Raw genomic sequence first — 22,159 nt, 5'->3', positions numbered from 1 at the left:
CTCTCTCTCTCGCGCTCTCTCTCGTGCCTCTCTCTCGCGCTCTCTCTCGTGCCTCTCTCTCGCGCTCTCTCTCGTGCCTCTCTCTCGCGCTCTCTCTCGTGCCTTTCTCTCGCGCTCTCTCTCGTGCCTCTCTCTCGCGCTCTCTCGCTCTCTCGCGCCTCTCTCGCTCTCTCTCGTGCCTCTCTCTCTCTCTCTCGTGCCTCTCTCTCTCTCTCTCGTGCCTCTCTCTCTCTCTCTCGTGCCTCTCTCTCTCTCTCTCGTGCCTCTCTCTCTCTCTCTCGCCTCTCTCTCTCTCTCGTGCCTCTCTCTCTCTCTCGTGCCTCTCTCTCTCTCTCGTGCCTCTCTCTCTCTCTCGTGCCTCTCTCTCTCTCTCTCTCTCGTGCCTCTCTCTCTCTCTCTCTCTCGTGCCTCTCTCTCTCTCTCTCTCTCTCGTGCCTCTCTCTCTCTCTCTCTCTCGTGCCTCTCTCTCTCTCTCTCTCGTGCCTCTCTCTCTCGCTCTCTCTCGTGCCTCTCTCTCTCTCGTGCCTCTCTCTCTCTCTCGTGCCTCTCTCTCTCGCTCTCTCTCGTGCCTCTCTCTCTCGTGCCTCTCTCTCTCTCTCTCTCGCGCCTCTCTCGCTCTCTCGCGCCTCTCTCTCGTGCCTCTCTCTCTCTCTCTTGTGCCTCTCTCTCTCTCTCTCGTGCCTCTCTCTCTCTCTCTCGTGCCTCTCTCTCTCTCTCTCGTGCCTCTCTCTCTCTCTCTCGTGCCTCTCTCTCTCTCTCTCGTGCCTCTCTCTCTCTCTCTCGTGCCTCTCTCTCTCTCTCTCGTGCCTCTCTCTCTCTCTCTCGTGCCTCTCTCTCTCTCTCTCGTGCCTCTCTCTCTCGTGCCTCTCTCTCTCTCTCGTGCCTCTCTCTCTCGTGCCTCTCTCTCTCTCTCGTGCCTCTCTCTCTCTCTCTCTCTCGTGCCTCTCTCTCTCTCTCTCTCTCGTGCCTCTCTCTCTCTCTCTCTCTCGTGCCTCTCTCTCTCTCTCTCTCTCCTCTCGTGCCTCTCTCTCTCTCTCTCGTGCCTCTCTCTCTCTCTCTCGTGCCTCTCTCTCGCTCTCTCGTGCCTCTCTCTCTCTCTCGTGCCTCTCTCTCTCTCTCGTGCCTCTCTCTCGCTCTCTCGTGCTCTCTCTCTCTCTCGTGCCTCTCTCTCTCTCTCTCGTGCCTCTCTCTCTCTCTCGTGCCTCTCTCTCTCTCTCTCGTGCCTCTCTCTCTCGTGCCTCTCTCTCTCGTGCCTCTCTCTCGTGCCTCTCTCTCTCGTGCCTCTCTCTCTCTCTCTCTCGTGCCTCTCTCTCTCGTGCCTCTCTCTCTCGTGCCTCTCTCTCTCGCGCCTCTCTCTCTCGCGCCTCTCTCTCTCGCGCCTCTCTCTCTCGCGCCTCTCTCTCTCGCGCCTCTCTCTCTCGCTCTCTCTCGTGCCTCTCTCTCTCGCTCTCTCTCGTGCCTCTCTCTCTCTCTCGTGCCTCTCTCTCGTGCCTCTCTCTCTCTCTCTCGTGCCTCTCTCTCTCTCTCGTGCCTCTCTCTCTCTCTCGTGCCTCTCTCTCTCTCTCTCTCGTGCCTCTCTCTCTCTCTCTCTCTCGTGCCTCTCTCTCTCTCTCTCTCGTGCCTCTCTCTCTCGTGCCTCTCTCTCTCTCTCTCGTGCCTCTCTCTCTCGTGCCTCTCTCTCTCTCTCTCTCTCTCTCTCTCTCTCGTGCTTCGTGCCTCTCTCTCTCTCTCTCGTGCCTCTCTCTCTCTCTCTCTCTCGTGCCTCTCTCTCTCTCTCGTGCCTCTCTCTCTCTCTCGTGCCTCTCTCTCTCTCTCTCGTGCCTCTCTCTCTCTCTCTCTCGTGCCTCTCTCTCTCTCTCTCTCTCGTGCCTCTCTCTCTCTCTCTCTCGTGCCTCTCTCTCTCTCGTGCCTCTCTCTCTCTCTCTCGTGCCTCTCTCTCGTGCCTCTCTCTCATGTGTCTCTGTGTTGCAGGTGTTTGACAACTATGCTGTAACTGTAATGATAGGAGGGGAGCCCTACACCCTGGGCTTGTTTGACACTGCAGGTACAGTCTCCACTGTGAATTCAAATAAAATATTTAAAATGTGTGTCCTTGCTATTTTAGACTAGGGTGTGTCCTGGTCTCTATGAAGTGGAGTTTTGGCTCTGCCTCAGTCTGATCAAAGATACACCCTGCCTTCTCTGGGTGGCCTGAATGCTGATTCCAATGTCCCTTAGTGTGTCGGTGTATACATGGAAGTGCATGTTTAGAGCGTACCTAACAAAGGTTGTAACCCATGTGTTCCAGGTGTGTGTGTGTGTAGGCTAATGTGTGTTCTCTCTCTCCCCAGGTCAGGAGGACTACGACAGGTTACGACCTCTGAGTTATCCCCAGACAGATGTCTTCCTCGTCTGTTTCTCCGTCGTATCCCCCTCCTCCTTCGAAAATGTCAAAGAAAAGGTTGTCCTTCTCTTCCTCCCATCTCCTGCTGCTGCCTCTCTTCCGGTCTCCTCCCCGTGTCACTCACACACTCTCTAACCCGTGTGTTCCAGTGGGTTCCAGAGATCACCCACCACTGTCCCAAGACCCCGTTCCTGTTGGTGGGGACTCAGATAGATCTGCGAGACGACCCGTCCACCATAGAGAAGCTGGCCAAGAACAAGCAGAAGCCCATCACTCTTGAGACGGCGGAGAAACTGGCCAAAGACCTCAAGGCCGTCAAATATGTGGAGTGCTCAGCCCTCACGCAGGTAAGACCACACACACTGTCGCACAACCTCACACACGCAATCACCACGCATGTATGAGCGAAGAGAGACACATGCTACACGCCCCCAGCCTAGCACATGCAAGTCCCTTCCACATACACGTTACATCAGCCTGAGTCACTCCCACACATCTTCACAATCCTGAAATCACACAGGACACTTGCAGCTAAGTTTTCTCTCTTGTCTCTGGGCAGCTGAAGTTTTGTTTCAATGCTACATATCATCTGTCACGGCTCAAAGAAACAAGAAAGTGGATGGAGAACGGTACATGTAGAGTGTTGGTCCACGGACTGGCTGCGTGTTCTGATCTGTGTTGTATCCTGACCTTTATGACAGGGTGCTCGTGCTAGTGCCCTGAAACCACAACGTGTCTGGTTCAAGCCACTCTGGCTGTTCCCCGTGAATCGCTACAGTAGCAGAAATAGTTCCAAATGTCAATATGTACATTGTATTTGCGTCAGAGTAAGCCCACCTCATCTGGGGATTGAAATAAAAAGTTTCAGTTTCAACTAATTCATCTGGTTATATCGATAAACCTTTTATTCTTAGCCAATCTTATGTTTTATTATACATTTGTTGACTGTTGAGTTACCACTAGTAGCCAGTTTCAAAGCTGCAAAAAGTGTTTTTGAGGCTACTGTCAGATAAGCACATCCTTTTTCAGAACTTGTTAATAGCTTCTCCAATAAGTGACCGTACTTCATATATAACATGAGGAGATGAATGTGCTTATGTATTGATATGACAGTATATTTCATTACTATTTCTTACCATTTGAAAATATGGGTTTGAATTGCTAGCAGTCGTGCCTGTGTCAGTTACACAGTAGCAACTTGAACTGCAGCAAGGTAATAGATTTCAGTCTTACATTTTTAAATGCATTTTGTCTTATTTTACGGTTAAATTAACCCTGCATTGTTATACATAAATGTGAACTTTACAAAAACAGCATTTATCTCAGGTGTGCTTAAAGGGTACAGGAGTACAAAAAGCACCCCTTCTATACAGAATGTAAATGACAATAAAGCAATATTGTTTAATATGATCAATACTATCTTTGCATAATATTGTAAACTATAGTGTATATTTATACCCCAAACCATTGGTTTCCAAAAATTTTATGAGTAGACTTTGCTATTGTCTTTTTCACCGTAAATCACTGCGCCAATTAAGCCCGGTATGCGCCAATTAAGCCCGGTATGCGCCAATTAAGCCCGGTATGCGCCAATTAAGCCCGGTATGCGCCAATTAAGCCCGGTATGCGTCAATTAAGCCCGGTATGCGCCAATTAAGCCCGGTATGCGCCAATTAAGCCCGGTATGCGCCAATTAAGCCCGGTATGCGCCAATTAAGCCCGGTATGCGCCAATTAAGCCCGGTATGCGCCAATTAAGCCCGGTTTGCATTGAAACATGGGGTGGTGTGTTTCTGTAATATTCAATGAGCATAAATGTTTTTTTTGTTCAGATTTAGAAACCTCTGTAGTCCAAGACTTTTGTGGGATATCCGGGCTAGAATACCTCCAAGTGGTGGAGAAATGCAAACAAATGAGGGACAAGAAGATGACTATTGGACGTCTACTCATGCACTTTTGGGTGCAATCTGATTGTTTTTTTGGTCCACCACCTGTACCTTTTTAACACACCATAGAGGGAGATTTGAAACTGTCTTCTGACAGGCTTTAGGAAGACAAGTTGAACTAATTAACAACAATAGCAGTACAGCAAATGTGAATCAGCGTTCAGATAATTCAATGAATGTTGCATGGCTTCTTATCCACAGAGGGCCAGTGTGGGTGCAGGTTTGTGTTCTAACCAGGCAATAACACACCTGATTCAACTAATCATGTCTTGTTTGAAGTCTATGATTAGTTTAATCAGGTGTGTACTTGTTGGCAAGAACAAAACCCCTGAGTCCACATTGAGTAGAAATTCTGTTTATACTGATATTGCCTAAAGTTCTTATGGCTGCAATCCCGCTACCGGGATCGATATGACAACAGCCAGTGATAGTGCAGGGCGCCAAATTCAAACAACAGAAATCTCATAATTAAAATTCCTCAGACATTCATGTGTCATATCATTTTAAAGGTAATCTTGTTGTTAATCCCACCACAGTGTACGATTTTCAAATATACTTTTCAGCGAAAGCACTACAAACGATTATGTTAGGTCACCACAAAACCACAATAAGCACAGACATTTTTCCAGCGAAAGATCAGTCACAAAAAGCAGAAATAGAGAAAATTAATCACTAACCTTTGATTATCTTCATCAGATGACACTCATAGGACTTCATGTTACACAATACATGCATGTTTTGTTTGATAAAGTTCATATTTATATCAAAAAATCGGAGTTTAGATTGGCGCGTTAGATTCACTAGTTGCAAAAACATCAAGTGATTTTGCATAGCCACATCGTTTCAATAGAAATACTGATCATAAATGTAGATGATAATACAAGTTATACACATGGAATTATAGATATACCTCTCCTTAATTCAACCGCTGTGTCAGATTTCAATAAAACTTTATGGAAAAATAAACCATGCAATAATCTGAGACGGAGCTCAGAACAATAGCCAAATTAGCCGCCATATTGGAGTTGACAGAAACCAGAAAATACATGATAAATGTTTCCTTACCTTTTCTGATGAAGTTCATCATGTAGTCCTAGGAATCCCAGGTCCACAATAAATGCTTGATTTGTTCGATAATGTCCGTTATTTATGTCCAATTAACTACTTTCGAATTGTTTACCAAACGCCCTAACCAAAGTCTCAAAGCGTGTCCACTATAACGTGACAAAATGTCCAAAAGTTCCATTACAGTCAGTAGAAACATGTCAAACGATGTTCTAAATCAATCTTTAAAATGTTGTTAACATCTTGAATAACGTTCCAACCGGAGAATTACATCGACTTCAATTGACAGATGGAACGGAGCTCACTCTCAAGTGAACGCGCCAGTTCAATGCGTGGGCACCCCATGGAAGTGATTACTCATTCCTGTCTCCTTCGGCCCCCCTTCACATTAGAGTCATCAGACAAAGTTCTATTGACATCTAGTGGAAGCCGTAGGAAGTGAAAACCCATCCATATCTCTCTGTATTTTCAATGAGAGCTTGGTTGAAAATCTGGCACCCCCAGAAAATATCCAAACAGGAAGTGGAACTTCTCAGGTTTTTGCCTGCAATATGAGTTCTGTTATACTCACAGACATAATTCAAACAGTTTTTTCTATCCAATACTAATAATAATATGCATATATTAGCAACTATGACATAGGAGCAGGCTGTTTACTCTGGGCACCTCTGTGCACCTTTCATCCAAGCTACTCAATACTGCCCCTTCAGCCATAAGAAGTTAAAGATACACTTGTTAATCCCACCACAGTGTCCGATTTTCAAAAAGGCTTTACGACGAAAGCATACCATGCGATTATGTTAGGTCAGCGCCTAGTCACAAAAAACACAGCCATTTTCCAGCCAAAGAGAGGAGTCACAAAAAGCAGAAATAGAGATAAAATTAATCACTAACCTTAATGATCTTCATCAGATGGCACTCATAGGACTTCATGTTACACAATACATGTATGTTGTGTTCGATAAAGTTCATATTTATATCCAAAAATCTTAGTTTACATTGGCGCGTTATGTTCAGTAATGTTTTACCTACAAAACATCCGGTGATTTTGCAGAGAGCCACATCAATTTACAGGAATACTCATCATAAACGTTGATGAAAGATACAAGTGTTGAGTATAGAATTAAATATATACTTCTCCTTAATGCAACCGCTGTGTCAGATTACAAAAAAGCTTTACGGCAAAAGCACACCATGCAATAATCTGAGTACAGCGCTCAGCCACCATACAGATACCCGCCATGTTCTGGAGTCAACAAAAGTCAGAAATAGCATACAACATATTTACTTACCTTTGATGATCTTCATCGTAATGCACTCCCAGGAATCCTTTTGTTTGATAAAGTTCATTTATGTCCATATACCTCCTTTTTGTTCGCGTTTAGTCCAGTAATCCAAATGCACAAGGTGCGAGCACTAAGTCCAGACGAAAAGTCAAAAAAGTTATATTACAGTTCGTAGAAACATGTCCAACGATGTATAGAATCAATCTTTAGGATGTTTTTATCATAAATCTTCAATGTTTCAACCAGACAATTCCTTTGTCTTTAGAAATGAAAAGGAACAGAGCTCGTGCTCACGGCTGCGCGCATGACTAAACTAAAAGCTTTCAACCAGACCACTGTTTCAAACAGCTCTAAATCGCTCCCCTTTCATAGTAGAAGCCTGAAACAATGTTCTAAAGATGGTTGACATCTAGTGGAAGCCTTAGGAAGTGCAATCGGACCAAATTTACACTGTATATTGGATAGGCAATCACTTGAAAAACTACAAACCTCAGATTTCCCACTTCCTGGTTGGATTTTTCACAGGTTTTTGCTTGCCGTATGAGTTCTGTTATACTCACAGACATCATTCAAACAGTTTTAGAAACTTCAGAGTGTTTTCTATCCAAATCTACTAATAATATGCATATCTTAGCTTCTGGGCCTGAGTAGCAGGCAGTTTACTCTGGGCACGCTTTTCATCCAAATGTTGGAATAGCGCCTCCCAGCCATAAGAAGTTAACCTTTATTTTACTAGGCAAGTCAGTTAAGAACAAATTCTTATTTACAATGACGGCCTACTGGGGAACGGTGGGTTAACTGTCTTGTTCATGGGCAGAATGACAGATTTTTTACCTTGTCAGCTCGGGGATTCGATCAAGTAACCATTTGGTTACTGGACCAACGCTCTAACCACTAGGATACCTGCCGCCCCAAATCTCTGCGATGTGTCGTGCTTATGAACAGCCCATAGTGGTATATTGGCCACACTCATTCGTGCCTTATTGCTTATATAAGAAATGTCAGTTTGTAAGTTTTTAACGATTGGAAATGAATTGGATAATTTAAGAGGCTCATTTGGAACACTCATGGGTTTAAAGGATACACTCGGAACCCTCATATTAACCGCATGTGAAATTTGATTTTAAAATATTTTTTTTTATCAACTTCTCTTACAAAAATTAGGCAGTATATGTTAATGTCTCCACAAAACCTTCTGGTTGGCTTAATAGGTACTCTTACCCTGTAGATCCACATATCAAATGTATTTATATAGCCCTTCTTCCATCAGCTGATATCTCAAAGTGCTGTATATGGCCTAGTCTTGTTCTAAGTAGAGCAGCTGCTGTCAGCAGTCTTATCAGTTGGCCACATTCAGTAAGGTGCAATATCTTTAGTTTCAGACATTTATTTTTGTCTGAACTTGGTTGTAGACATGGATTATAACACCCAATTTTCCATCAGCCTGTTGCGCAGTGGTCTTCTTGAGCTGCACAAACAACCAATGTCCAACTCGTGGCAGTAAAACATTGTATTGGTTAACAGTCTTATATTAAAAGGCTGCCATTTTTAGATGGAGACATATAGTCCTTGTTATCATTCTGTTGAGGGGTAGGCAACTTGTTGGAGCAGATGGTCGGTTTCTAATCATTGTAAACTGCCCAAACATACCTGTCATACCTTCATTACATTGAGACACGATCACATCTCCTTTTTAAATGTGGGGGAATACTTGGGAGCAGAATTAAACACATTTTTAGCTGAATTCCTGGTGATTTTACGGTCTATTTTGACCAAAAACAAAAATCTGTCCTGTTGCCGACCACAGTCATAATGGATGGGAAAACTGAAGGAGTTCAGCGATCACCTCCCTCTCATACGGCCATCTTGTGTCCTATGGTGTTACTCAGTGGGAGTCGAGGGCTTTACTGTATCGGAAACAATGGGCCCTAGTCGATCTAAACTGTGGCCAAGTTTAGGTCTCCCTCCCCAACCCCATCTTGTGTCTCTTCCTCTCCTGCGCTGCTCTGGCGTCCTGCCCCACCGTCCTTCCTCTCTCTAGACCAGCTTCCCCTGCCGTAAGAGCTGCTGATGCAATATCCTGTTTCCTGTGTGACTGTTCTGCCTGCCAGTCAGATGTTGCGCCTAACCACGCGTTCTGGGCCAGATGTTCTTTGCACCTGATAGTGAAGGTTGAGACAGGGGGGTCGGGTCCTCTGATCCTAGATCTGTGGGTCAGAGAAACTTCTATCTCAAACGCTTCAGCTCCGATCTCGCAGGGCAAAATCTCCATAGTCTAGAGGCTTCCTCATCTCCTCTACCAACTTTAACTAATGTTTTACAGTAGATCTATCTTCCAGTTCTCTTTAGTTTCCTTGTGCTCTGTTCTTAGATTTTCCACACAATGTTGCACTCACTCTTTCTCTTTCTACCCTCTCCCTCTGTATTTTCCCCACAATTTGTTCTTGCCTCTACTCCCCCTTCTCTTTTTCTCTCTTTTCCACTCCCTCTTTCCCTATCCTATTTTCTTCTCTCTGCTCATCTCAACCCTTTTTGTCTCTGTTTGCTGTGCTAACTGTTGTCGTTTTCTCCCCTCCCCTTTGTCGTTATAGCGAGGGCTGAAGAATGTATTTGATGAAGCTATCCTAGCCGCCCTAGAGCCACCAGAGACGCAAAGAAAGAGGAAGTGCTGTATATTCTAATGTCTTTCTCTCTTTGTCTGCTGCTTACTTCTAGTTTAAACCTCTGTCCTCGTTTTACCCAACCAACCACCTCTTCAAGCTATCCCCTGTATCCACTTCCCCTTTACGACAGTGTTACTTAATATTGAGTGTGCCATGACTCTTCCTTCCCTCCCCTTTTTGTTGACTTGTCCGCATGGCCTTACTGTGCTGGAGGACCGTGTCCGTTGCTCTTGGGTTTCCTCAGATCTAACAGTGCTGACATTGGGTTTGGTTAATCACATCACTTATCCTCTCAGGGCAAATCTCAAATGACACCCTATTACCCATAGTGGACCAAGTAGTGTACTTTGTGGGATTTAGGATGTGATTTGAGACACGGCCCATGTGTCTTCTTCTTAGGTTAGTGTTTCTCCTTCTGTTATGGTGTTGTTTGGAGAGTCCAGAGTTAAGGGAGAGTCTGATTTACTTGACTCCACAGCATTGTGATTTAAGCACCAATTCTACGAGCCTCCATGATTCCTAATGTTGTTTTATTTTTTTGTACTACTGCTGATGTATGACAAGACTGAGGTGTGACCGTGGGGACGTTTAGGGCTGTCAAGTGCCAGAGCCACAGGTAGAGAGTTTGGCCATCCTGGTTTCAACTGAAAAGCACACCAGTGATATTAGATATTGTCACTGAAGCCGTGCTGGTTTCAACTGAAAAGCACACCAGTGATATTAGATAATGTCACTGAAGCCGTGCTGGTTTCAACTGAAAAGCACACCAGTGATATTAGATAATGTCACTGAAGCCGTGCTGGTTTCAACTGAAAAGCACACCAGTGATATTAGATAATGTCACTGAAGCCGTACTGGTTTCAACTGAAAAGCACACCAGTGATATTAGATAATGTCACTGAAGCCGTGCTGGTTTCAACTGAAAAGCACACCAGTGATATTAGATAATGTCACTGAAGCCGTGCTGGTTTCAACTGAAAAGCACACCAGTGATATTAGATAATGTCACTGAAGCCGTACTGGTTTCAACTGAAAAGCACACCAGTGATATTAGATAATGTCACTGAAGCCGTGCTGGTTTCAACTGAAAAGCACACCAGTGATATTAGATAATGTCACTGAAGCCGTGCTGGTTTCAACTGAAAAGCACACCAGTGATATTAGATAATGTCACGGAAGCCGTACTGGTTTCAACTGAAAAGCACACCAGTGATATTAGATAATGTCACGGAAGCCGTACTGGTTTCAACTGAAAAGCACACCAGTGATATTAGATAATGTCACTGAAGCCGTGCTGGTTTCAACTGAAAAGCACACCAGTGATATTAGATAATGTCACTGAAGCCGTGCTGGTTTCAACTGAAAAGCACACCAGTGATATTAGATAATGTCACTGAAGCCGTGCTGGTTTCAACTGAAAAGCACACCAGTGATATTAGATAATGTCACTGAAGCCGTGCTGGCACCCTTTGGGCGGTATCGACTGCTGACAGACCGTTGAACTTTACAGACACACTTTCAAAGGGAAGCAATAGAATTAGAGCCAGAACCCAAGTAGCAGCATCACAGGGCCCAAACTCTCTCTCTGTTCCACTCTGTCATGTTCCATTGCTGCAGTTCATATCTAGCCATCTTGGGAGTTTAAAAAGATTCAAAAGCTAATATAATTGTGTGGAATTATTTGTGAAATGAATGAATAAAGGACTACTGAAATTGCTATCCTTTTCCTCTGCCTTTCCTTCCTTTATCTACGGGGACAGCTGGATAGCAGCTCAGTAGTGCTCGGTCGTCTGGCCCCACAGCCTCCTAGACCAGTATGATATAGAGCCTAAACTCTGGATCAAATATGAGTCTTGCCATAGGGTTTCTATATGTTTTCTAGAGTTTCCCTGAACAGAGGGATACATGGGTTTCCTGCTCTGCTCATAAATCTGTATTGTACGACTCACATGACATGGCCCAAGGCATTCCTTCCAATCCTAAGCTGCTCTGACAACAATAAGAAGAGCAGAAACGTGCAGCTCTGAACATGCTGCTCTGATTACATGTTGATCTGCAGAAGTTATGGGAAGTTCTGGCTAACAGGGTCTTTAGTGAGCAGGGTAAACCTGTGTGTCTTTCGCAACACCTTTTGATTTTAGTGGTCTGACTTTGGCATGGTTGTTTCTACTTGAATTCCCTTGGGCCCTGTGTGTGTGTATCTCTGAGCCCATGTCGTCTCGTACCTCCACTTTCTTGTTTGCCCGGCCTTTGTTTTGAACGCTCACTGCCCGATCCAAATTTGACATGACTCAACGCAGGTAGTATTACTGTTTTCCTTAGTTGATAATATCCCCAGCCGTGTTTGTTCATTTCCAGCCCTCTATGAGGATGAAGTATCCCGAGTTAATTTCCTTTCATGTCTAATGCTGTGTTTTAGTTTGCACTTGATCTTTTGACCCCTTTGTGTTTTATTAAGTTGAATGCCCTTCATTGAGCCTGTGTGTGTTGCCCCTTCGTTGAGCCTGTTTGTGTGTGTGTGTTGAGCCTGTGTGTGTGTGTGTGTGTGTGTTGCCCCTTCGTTGAGCCTGTGTGTGTGTGTTGCCCCTTCGTTGAGCCTGTGTGTGTGTGTTGCCCCTTCGTTGAGCCTGTGTGTGTGTGTTGCCCCTTCGTTGAGCCTGTGTGTGTGTGTTGCCCCTTCGTTGAGCCTGTGTGTGTGTGTTGCCCCTTCGTTGAGCCTGTGTGTGTGTGTGTGTTGCCCCTTCGTTGAGCCTGTGTGTGTGTGTGTGTTGCCCCTTCGTTGAGCCTGTGTGTTTGTGTGTGTTGCCCCTTCGTTGAGCCTGTGTGTGTGTGTGTGTAGCGCCTTCGTTGAGCCTGTGTGTGTGTGTTGCCCCTTCGTTGAGCCTGTGTGTGTGTGTGTGTGTAGCGCCTTCGTTGAGCCTGTGTGTGTGTGTTGCCCCTTCGTTGAGCCTGTGTGTGTGTGTGTGTGTGTGTGTGTTGCCCCTTCGTTGAGCCTGTGTGTGTGTGTGTTGCCCTTTCGTTGAGCCTGTGTGTGTGTGTGTGTGTGTTGCCCCTTTGTGGTGTGTGTGTGTGTGTGTTGCCCCTTTCTGTGTGTGTTGCCCCTGTGTGTGTGTGTGTGTTGCCCCTTTGTTGAGTGTGTGTGTGTGTTGCCCCTGTGTGTGTGTGTGTGTTGCCCCTGTGTGTGTGTGTGTGTTGCCCCTGTGTGTGTGTGTGTGTGTTGCCCCTTTGTTGAGCCTGTTTGTTTGTTTTTATCCACAGAAAGGCCTAAAGAATGTGTTTGATGAGGCGATACTGGCTGCGCTGGAGCCTCCCGAGCCCAAGAAGAAACGCAAATGTGTGCTGCTATGAATGACCCCAACCCTCACACACACATGTACACCCTCCCCCTTCACCCCCCCCATCCCCTCCTCCCTTGCTCTGCTAAGGCTGATTGACAGCCATGTACTCTGAAGCGAAGTATAGAAACAGACAAAAGTTTCAGATTAGACTCTGCAATAAGGAGCGATGAGTTGATCCAGGCCTGTGTTTAACCAGCGGACCAACGGGAAGAGAGGCACAGAAGAGAACCTAACCCAGCTTGTAACCGTGACTACCGTGGCCACATTCCCATTCCAGTTCCAACAGTCAGAGCCTTCAGATGGACAGAGACGGGTGCATCTCAGTATTGTTTCCCTTTCTCTACACTGATCTCCAAGTAAATAGTTAACGAAAGGAATATGATGGATGCCTACTGGGCATTGGCTTTAAACATCATTGAAGATGAAAGGAGACAGAGAGGCAGTAACTATAGTCTATTGAGATTCAGCCCTGCATTCAAGGAGAAGCCAAAACATGCCCCCTTTTACTCTCTAAAGGGTTTGAACCTTCCAGGTGGTTAAATAACACAGGCTGTCATACAGGTGACATAGGCTGTTGTAGGGTTGAAGTAAGCTGTCAAGGTGTCATAACCGCTCATTGGTGAAAGGACAGCAGGCTGATTTAAAGTATGACATTTATACTGTCTTTGACAGCTTTCCCTGTCAGTGGTGTTGATTTGGCTCTCAGCCACCTAGCTCCTGTGCACTTCTGATAGACCTATGCTCCACCTCCAAATGAAATGGCTGCCCGAGGGACAGCTTGCCACGCTGCTGTATTAAGCTCCACCCCTCTTGACGAGCACATCAAGCGCCCAATCCCGCTGCTCCACCTCCAACACCACCTGATGAAGCAAAGTAGCTTCATCAGCAAATTTTTAATTTGCTTTCTTTGCCAACGTCGCCCCTCCCCTCCAAGTGACAGAACAGTCTGCCATTTTAATGATCAATCCCAAATCAGCCCCAAATCAGCCCCTGCCACCTGGGCTCTTCAGTATATCCAAATCAGCCCCTGCCACCTGGGCTCTTCAGTATATCCAAATCAGCCCCTACCACCTGGGCTCTTCAGTATATCCAAATCAGCCCCTGCCACCTGGGCTCTTCAGTATATCCAAATCAGCCCCTGCCACCTGGGCTCTTCAGTATATCCAAATCAGCCCCTACCACCTGGGCTCTTCAGTATACCCAAATCAGCCCCTGCCACCTGGGCTCTTCAGTATATCCAAATCAGCCCCTACCACCTGGGCTCTTCAGTATACCCAAATCAGCCCCTACCACCTGGGCTCTTCAGTATACCCAAATCAGCCCCTACCACCTGGGCTCTTCAGTATATCCAAATCAGCCCCTACCACCTGGGCTCTTCAGTATACCCAAATCAGCCCCTACCACCTGGGCTCTTCAGTATACCCAAATCAGCCCCTACCACCTGGGCTCTTCAGTATATCCAAATCAGCCCCTGCCACCTGGGCTCTTCAGTATATCCAAATCAAGTAGATGGGGAAACATTTTATGACCATATTACTTATACCGATCCAATCCTTTCATCACTGTACTGTAGGGGAAGAGGTTAGAGTAGACTAGGGACTGGCATTATTGAAGAACTAAAGGCATCCTGTCGCGATGGGTCTTGATGCGGGAATTGGCCTTTTGAAGCAGGGACCTTAAACAGTGTTAGCAGAAGAAGTGGTTGCCAGGCACCAAAGGAGAGTTAGCTGAACATTGTCTCAACGTTATGGTAACCATAGAACTATTAGTGAAGCTGACTTGTTCTAAGCAACGTTCTGTTGTGTGTACACCGGTGGCAGTATTTTGTCCCATTTGGATTGTTAATGAATTGATGCTTATAGCATCAGAATTCTGTGCCTTTCTCGGTGTTCCATATTGTCATGCTGCAATGGCAATGCTATTGTGCCGCCATGCTAGGTGTACCTCCTAAAGAATCTGTGGTATGAGGGACCGTGTCGGTTCTATTACTTGTAATTCTATGGTGGTAACGTTGTGGTAATGCCTGTAGGTGAGCCCCTGGTCTCCTCTGCGATCATAGGTTAACAGATTTAATAATAATGTAAGCTGGCACATGCGTCAATGTAGGCTCCAGATGTTTTTACCAAAATCTGTTTTATTTTTTTATTTTAAGAAGATTACTTCCTATCCTTTTACATTTAGGGTCTGGAACTCAGCTGAACTCTGACACACCAGCTACAAACACCAATGACCTCCAATGACAGAGAACATTTCTGTCAAACCTGGATTGTGATTGGTTGATTGACCTTGGTGGCTCCGAGGTTGGGTTGACGTCCAGACCAGTCTTATTGTTATTATAACTGTTGTTTTGGTGCGAAACCAAATGCTTTGTCTTACGTCTCTGTTCTTTGTATATGCATTCTTTGAAACAAATATTAAACTTATACCTTAATTGCCTTTACTCCTTTTCCTTGGCCATTCTTACTTATCAGGCAGTTTACCGAATTATGAGGTGGTGCTCAAGGGACAAATGCACTACATGACCAAAAGTATGTGGACACCTGCTCATCGAACACCTCATTCCAGAATCATGGGCATTAATATGGACTTGGTCCCCCTTTGCTGCTATAACAGCCTCCGCTCTTCTGGGAAGGATTTCCACTAGATGTTGGAACATTGCTGCGGGGAATTGTTTCCATTCAACCATAAGAGCATTAGTGAGGTCAGGCCCTGATGTTGGGTGATTAGGCCTGGCTCGCAGTCGGCGTTCCAATTCATCCCAAAGGTGTTCACTGGGGTTGAGGTTAGGAAAGCCAGTCAAATTCTTACACGCCGATCTTGTCAAACAATTTCTGTATGGACCTCGCTTTGAGCATGGGGGCATTGTCATGCTGAAACAGGAAAGGGCCTTCCCCAAACTGTTGCCACAAAGTTGAAGCACAGAATCGTCTAGAATGTCATTGTACCCTCACGCCTCTTTTTGAGAAAGGTCAAAGTTAATTGAGGAGTGCTTACTTAAAATGAGACTATTCCTTTCTACTCACGCATCATTAGGCTAATGATGTTTTCAGGGGGATCCCAAAATAACTGAAGTGCTCAAAACAAATTAAGTTAGTTGTGCAGGACATTCATAGATAAAACAGTAAGCATATTGTTTTTAAACGTCGTAGTAAATGCATGAGTATCATCGAGAGAAATTGGCTATCGAGGAGGGGAAGCCACGTCCGTTTGCCTGCTAACAAATTGACACTCAACCACTTATCTGTTTCCTGGTCACAGAGGAGAGCGGCCATAACGAGAGAACCGCACTGTACCATTGCCAAATCAAGTCCTATGCACTTGTGGAGATCGAACAGGATTTGATTGGAATACGCAATATGGTGAAACTTCCACTCAGCCTATCAGAGGGTGAGTTGGAACTATTACCAATATGCTTACACCTGTCATATCCTGTCAGATCTCAAGTCCATAGGGTGTATGCACACGATGTGACAGAGCATCTTGCCCATTGATATTAGAATTTAATTTAAAATGCTATATATTTAGGATACACATTTTTTTTTTTTTTCCCCCTCCACATTAATGCTACACATACCCCACCACTCCTGCTACCAGAATCCTACTTGCTAATACTGCACAATTTACCATGTAAACAAATGCACTTGAGCCGACTCACTTGATCCCTTTTTGCTGCAGCTTTCTGCCCCAAATTGCAGAATCATTAACCTATATTTGTTACTTGACACTTGTTTTGGGGGGTATCCCTAAGATCTGGAATACTGCTCAAGTCCTCCCCCCACACTGAGATCCTTCTGACTTGGATAACTACCGATTTCCAAGTCAGAGTCCCTGGCCAACTCATCTTTTTGAACTTCTCATTCTGTTCTTAATGAGCACCAGTCTGGTTTTAGACCAGGACATAACACTGTACCAGTCTGGTTTTAGACCAGGACATAACACTGTACCAGTCTGGTTTTAGACCAGGATGTAGCACTGTACCAGTCTGGTTTTAGACCAGGACGTAGCACTGTACCCGTCTGGTTTTAGACCAGGACGTAACACTGTACCAGTCTGGTTTTAGACCAGGACGTAACACTGTACCAGTCTGGTTTTAGACCAGGACATAACACTGTACCAGTCTGGTTTTAGACCAGGACGTAACACTGTACCAGTCTGGTTTTAGACCAGGACGTAACACTGTACCAGTCTGATTTTAGACCAGGACGTAACACTGTACCAGTCTGGTTTTAGACCAGGATGTAGCACTGTACCAGTCTGGTTTTAGACCAGGACGTAGCACTGTACCAGTCTGGTTTTAGACCAGGACGTAGCACTGTACCAGTCTGGTTTTAGACCAGGACGTAGCACTGTACCAGTCTGGTTTTAGACCAGGACGTAGCACTGTACCAGTCTGGTTTTAGACCAGGACGTAGCACTGTACCAGTCTGGTTTTAGACCAGGACGTAGCACTGTACCAGTCTGGTTTTAGACCAGGACGTAGCACTGTACCAGTCTGGTTTTAGACCAGGACGTAGCACTGTACCAGTCTGGTTTTAGACCAGGACGTAGCACTGTACCAGTCTGGTTTTAGACCAGGACGTAGCACTGTACCAGTCTGGTTTTAGACCAGGACGTAACACTGTACCAGTCTGGTTTTAGACCAGGACATAACACTGTACCAGTCTGGTTTTAGACCAGGACATAACACTGTACCAGTCTGGTTTTAGACCAGGACATAACACTGTACCAGTCTGGTTTTAGACCAGGATGTAACACTGTACCAGTCTGGTTTTAGACCAGGACGTAGCACTGTACCAGTCTGGTTTTAGACCAGGACGTAACACTGTACCAGTCTGGTTTTAGACCAGGACGTAACACTGTACCAGTCTGGTTTTAGACCAGGACGTAGCACTGTACCAGTCTGGTTTTAGACCAGGACATAACACTGTACCAGTCTGGTTTTAGACCAGGACGTAACACTGTACCAGTCTGGTTTTAGACCAGGATGTAGCACTGTACCAGTCTGGTTTTAGACCAGGACGTAGCACTGTACCAGTCTGGTTTTAGACCAGGACATAACACTGTACCAGTCTGGTTTTAGACCAGGACATAACACTGTACCAGTCTGGTTTTAGACCAGGATGTAACACTGTACCAGTCTGGTTTTAGACCAGGACGTAACACTGTACCAGTCTGGTTTTAGACCAGGACGTAACACTGTACCAGTCTGGTTTTAGACCAGGACATAACACTGTACCAGTCTGGTTTTAGACCAGGACGTAACACTGTACCAGTCTGGTTTTAGACCAGGACGTAACACTGTACCAGTCTGGTTTTAGACCAGGACGTAACACTGTACCAGTCTGGTTTTAGACCAGGACGTAACACTGTACCAGTCTGGTTTTAGACCAGGACGTAACACTGTACCAGTCTGGTTTTAGACCAGGACGTAGCACTGTACCAGTCTGGTTTTAGACCAGGACGTAACACTGTACCAGTCTGGTTTTAGACCAGGACGTAACACTGTACCAGTCTGGTTTTAGACCAGGACGTAACACTGTACCAGTCTGGTTTTAGACCAGGACGTAGCACTGTACCAGTCTGGTTTTAGACCAGGACGTAGCACTGTACCAGTCTGGTTTTAGACCAGGACGTAACACTGTACCAGTCTGGTTTTAGACCAGGACGTAACACTGTACCAGTCTGGTTTTAGACCAGGACGTAACACTGTACCAGTCTGGTTTTAGACCAGGACGTAACACTGTACCAGTCTGGTTTTAGACCAGGACGTAACACTGTACCAGTCTGGTTTTAGACCAGGATGTAGCACTGTACCAGTCTGGTTTTAGACCAGGATGTAGCACTGTACCAGTCTGGTTTTAGACCAGGACGTAGCACTGTACCAGTCTGGTTTTAGACCAGGATGTAGCACTGTACCAGTCTGGTTTTAGACCAGGACGTAGCACTGTACCAGTCTGGTTTTAGACCAGGACGTAGCACTGTACCAGTCTGGTTTTAGACCAGGACATAACACTGTACCAGTCTGGTTTTAGACCAGGATGTAACACTGTTTCAGAGGTTACACTCTTCTTAGATGTGCTCTGTTGTTTAGATCATAAAAGTCATTGTGCTGCATTATTTATTGACCTGTCGAGGGCGTCTGATACGGTTGACCATTTCTTACTTGTTCCAAGGCTGTCTGATAGATCAGGCATCTTCCAATTGGTTCCAGAACTAACGGACAGGACCCAATGTGTGCTTACTGACTATCAAATCTAGTTTCCTCAATATTACGAAAGGTGTGCTGCAGAGGTTGGTTTTGGGACCTGTTCTCTTCACTATTTATACAAATAATATTGGTCTATCTGTTAACCTCTATGCGGATGATTGGTTATTTACTCTTGTGCCCCCTCAGTTCAGAAGGCCCTTCATGACCTTCATGATTTTGACTCAATTCAAAACTCGCTAACTGATGTTAAACTTGGTTTTAATTATCATTTAGCTTTAGTTTATGTTCTCTAGGTTTTGTAATATTGACCCTGGGAACCTGTGTATTTGCACATTGAAGGGAGCCCAAATTGAGAAAGTTCCCCATTATAAGTACTTGGGTATTTGGATTGCTGATAAACTGTCTTTTTAAAGCACACATTGACAAACTGATAACAGCTGAGAAATAATGTTTTCTTTTATTGAAATAAATCCTGCCTCACTTTGGAAAGCAGAAGGAAGATTGTTCAAGCAACGCTTCTCCCAGTACTTGATTATGGTGATGTTATCTACATGCAGCAGCCTCTGTTTCTACAACCTTCGATTCAGTCTGTCACTCAGCACTGTTTTATCACTGGGGACAATTCCTGTACGTATCACTGCATTTTGTATAGTTATGTTGGCTGGGAGTCTCTGACTACCAGAAAGGCCCAGCATTGGCTACTTTTTGTATATAAAGTGGTTCTTCAGAGACTCCCCCACTACCTCTGCTTACGTATTTAAGGATACGTTCTTTTTTTTAAACAAATAAATCTCAATTTTTTTATGCAAATACAATGTTATAGAAGAGTCCAGGCACCTTTTTGTTTTCCTCATCCTTGTTTTTCACAATTCCTGACATTTAATCCAAGTACAAATTCCATGTCTTAGGTCTGTTAGATCACCACTTTATTTTAAGAATGTGAAATGTCAGAATAATAGTAGAGAATGATTTATTTCAGCTTTATTTCTTTCATCACATTCCCAGTGGGTCAGAAGTTTACATACACTCAATTAGTATTTGGTAGCATTGCCTTTAAATTGTTTAACTTTGGTCAAATGTTTTGTGTAGCCTTCCACAAGCTTCCCACAATAAGTTGGGTAAATTTTGACCCATTCCTCCTGACAGAGCTGATGTAACTGAGTCAGGTTTGTAGGCCTCCTTGCTCGCACACGCTTTTACAGTTCTGCCTGCACATTTTCTATAGGATTGAGGTCAGGGCTTTGTGATGGCCACTCCAATACTTTGTTGTCCTTAGGCAAGCCATTTTGCCACAACTTTGGAAGTATGCTTGGGGTCAATGTCCATTTGGAAGACCCATTTGTGACCAAGCTTTAACTTCTTGAGATGTTGCTTCAATATATCCACATAATTTTCCTGCCTCATGATGCCATCTATTTTGTGAAGTGCACAAGACCCTCCTGCAGCAAAGCACCCCCACAACATGATGCTGCCACCCCGTGCATCACGGTTGGGATGGTGTTCTTCGGCTTGCAAGTCTCCCTCTTTTTCCTCCAAACATAACGATGGTCATTATGGCCAAACAGTTTTATTTTTGTTTCATCAGACCAGAGGACATTTTTCTAAAAAGTACGATCTTTGTCCCCATGTGCAGTTGCAAACCGTAGTCTGGCTTTTTTATGGCGGTTTTGGAGCAGTGGCTTCTTCATTGCTGAGTGGCCTTTCAGGTTATGTCGATATAGGACTCGTTTTACTGTGGATATAGATACTTTTGTACCTATTTCCTCCAGCATCTTCACAAGGGCCTTTGCTGCTGTTCTGGGATTGATTTGCACTTTTTGCACCAAAGTACGTTCATCTCTAGGAGACAGAACGTGTCTCCTTCCTGAGCAGGATGATGGCTGCGTGTTCCCACGGTGTTTATACTTGCTTACTATTGTTTGTACAGATGAATGTGGTACCTTCAGGCGTTTGGAAATTACTCCCAAGGATGAACCAGACATGTGGAGGTCTACAATTTTCTTTCTGAGGTCTTAGCTGATTTCTTTTGAATTTCCCATGATGTCAAGCAAAGAGGCACTGAGTTTGAAATGCATCCACAAGTACACCTCCAATTGACTCAAATGATGTCAATTAGCCTATCAGAAGCTTCTAAAGTCATGACATAATTTTCTGGAATGTTCCAAGCTGTTTAAAGGCACAGTCAACTTAGTGTATGTAAACTTCTGACCCACTGGAATTGTGATACAGTGAATTATAAGTGAAATAATCTGTCTGTCAACAATTGTTGGAATAATTACTTGTCACTCACAAAGTAGATGTCCTAACCAACTTTGTGCCTTCCTGTATTATTTGTGCCTTCCTGTATTATTTGTGCCTTCCTGTATTATTTGTGCCTTCCTGTATTAAACTGTACTTATGATAAGATGTTTATTCTATTCTACTGAGCCATTTACTTTTTTAACATTTTATTTCTTATTGTTGCATCGTCAAGAAGGAACCTGCAAGTAAGCGTTTCGTTTGGACGGTGTATCCTGTACATCCGATGAAGAAAACTGGAAACTTGGTTCACGCAGCTTGTTGTCCATTAGCCAGTCGGCGTTTCTCAACGAGTTCAAGGCACGTGAATGCATCCATCTGGGATTTACAACTTCACAACTGATCAATTCCAACCTCACACTTGACTACCAACTCAGCACAGCATAATGTTGAACATGCCCAGTATGTGTTATTAGTGGATGTGTTCGGGTTGTGAGGCAACTGAAGATGACGACAGACAGAAGTCGAGGGGGGAGGTGCATCTGCGACAGCCGAAAGTCGGACACTGTAATGGTTTTTCAACAGTAAGGCTCAGAAAGAAATATGGCTGTGTGAACATAGTTGCCGTTTAAGTTTCTCTTTTTAATGTCGAAATAAGTCGAACCCCCTATTTCACACTCTCAAACTGAAATCATGTGTACACTGTCCAATCAATTGGTGAGCGAGATGGTCTCCAATATCACATTCATTTGTAGGATACACAGGGGTGTGTATTCATGGATGCCAAGGGAAGCCAGGCTTACCAATAAAAAATAATATATATTTTATCTTTTGTCCCTCTGTGTTTCATAATTTTCCTTCAATTTGCAAGAGACAATGTATCTCACCAGAGAAAGTGAAACAGTGCCCCTCTGTGTCTGTATCTAGTCCATCTTTCTGATGCGGTCTGCTCAAAGTCTTATTTTTGCCACCCGTAGCATTGAATGCAATCGAAGCCAGTGAGCATTTAGCATCCCTTGATATTTTTTGTTAT

At 44.7% G+C, this 22,159-nt stretch overlaps 2 protein-coding genes across 6 annotated transcripts in view; one reads left to right on the top strand and one right to left on the bottom strand.

The window, feature by feature from the left end:
* The window catches only part of LOC139551776 (octapeptide-repeat protein T2-like), a gene marked incomplete at its 3' end in the record, with an annotated part of 5,886 nt that extends 3,932 nt beyond the window's left edge, over positions 1 to 1,954 (bottom strand). The window contains exons 1-2 of the mRNA XM_071363113.1: positions 1,944 to 1,954; positions 1,292 to 1,439 (exon numbers count right to left, since the gene is read on the bottom strand). Of these exons, the coding sequence (XP_071219214.1) occupies positions 1,292 to 1,439; positions 1,944 to 1,954 (159 nt within the window). The remainder of the gene's footprint in view (positions 1 to 1,291; positions 1,440 to 1,943) is intronic.
* Positions 1 to 21,951, top strand: part of LOC139559013 (cell division control protein 42 homolog) — a 47,710-nt gene extending 25,759 nt beyond the window's left edge. The window contains exons 3-6 of one of the 5 annotated variants that reach the window (XM_071374638.1): positions 1,972 to 2,044; positions 2,331 to 2,440; positions 2,533 to 2,730; positions 21,362 to 21,951. In XM_071374638.1, coding sequence (XP_071230739.1) covers positions 1,972 to 2,044; positions 2,331 to 2,440; positions 2,533 to 2,730; positions 21,362 to 21,529 — 549 coding nt within the window. In that variant the 3' untranslated portion in view covers positions 21,530 to 21,951. Of the gene's footprint in view, positions 1 to 1,971; positions 2,045 to 2,330; positions 2,441 to 2,532; positions 2,731 to 9,270; positions 11,060 to 12,600; positions 15,121 to 21,361 lie in introns of those variants that run through there. The other 4 variants (XM_071374628.1, XM_071374647.1, XM_071374653.1 and 1 more) reach the window with 4 other exon arrangements.
* The last annotated feature ends 208 nt before the right edge of the window (positions 21,952 to 22,159 follow it).

Source organism: Salvelinus alpinus, chromosome 2 (assembly GCF_045679555.1).
Source record: "Salvelinus alpinus chromosome 2, SLU_Salpinus.1, whole genome shotgun sequence".
Taxonomy (NCBI): Eukaryota; Metazoa; Chordata; class Actinopteri; order Salmoniformes; family Salmonidae; genus Salvelinus; species Salvelinus alpinus.
Note: the sequence above shows the minus strand (reverse complement) of the source record. Positions and strands in the feature narration are given on the sequence as shown.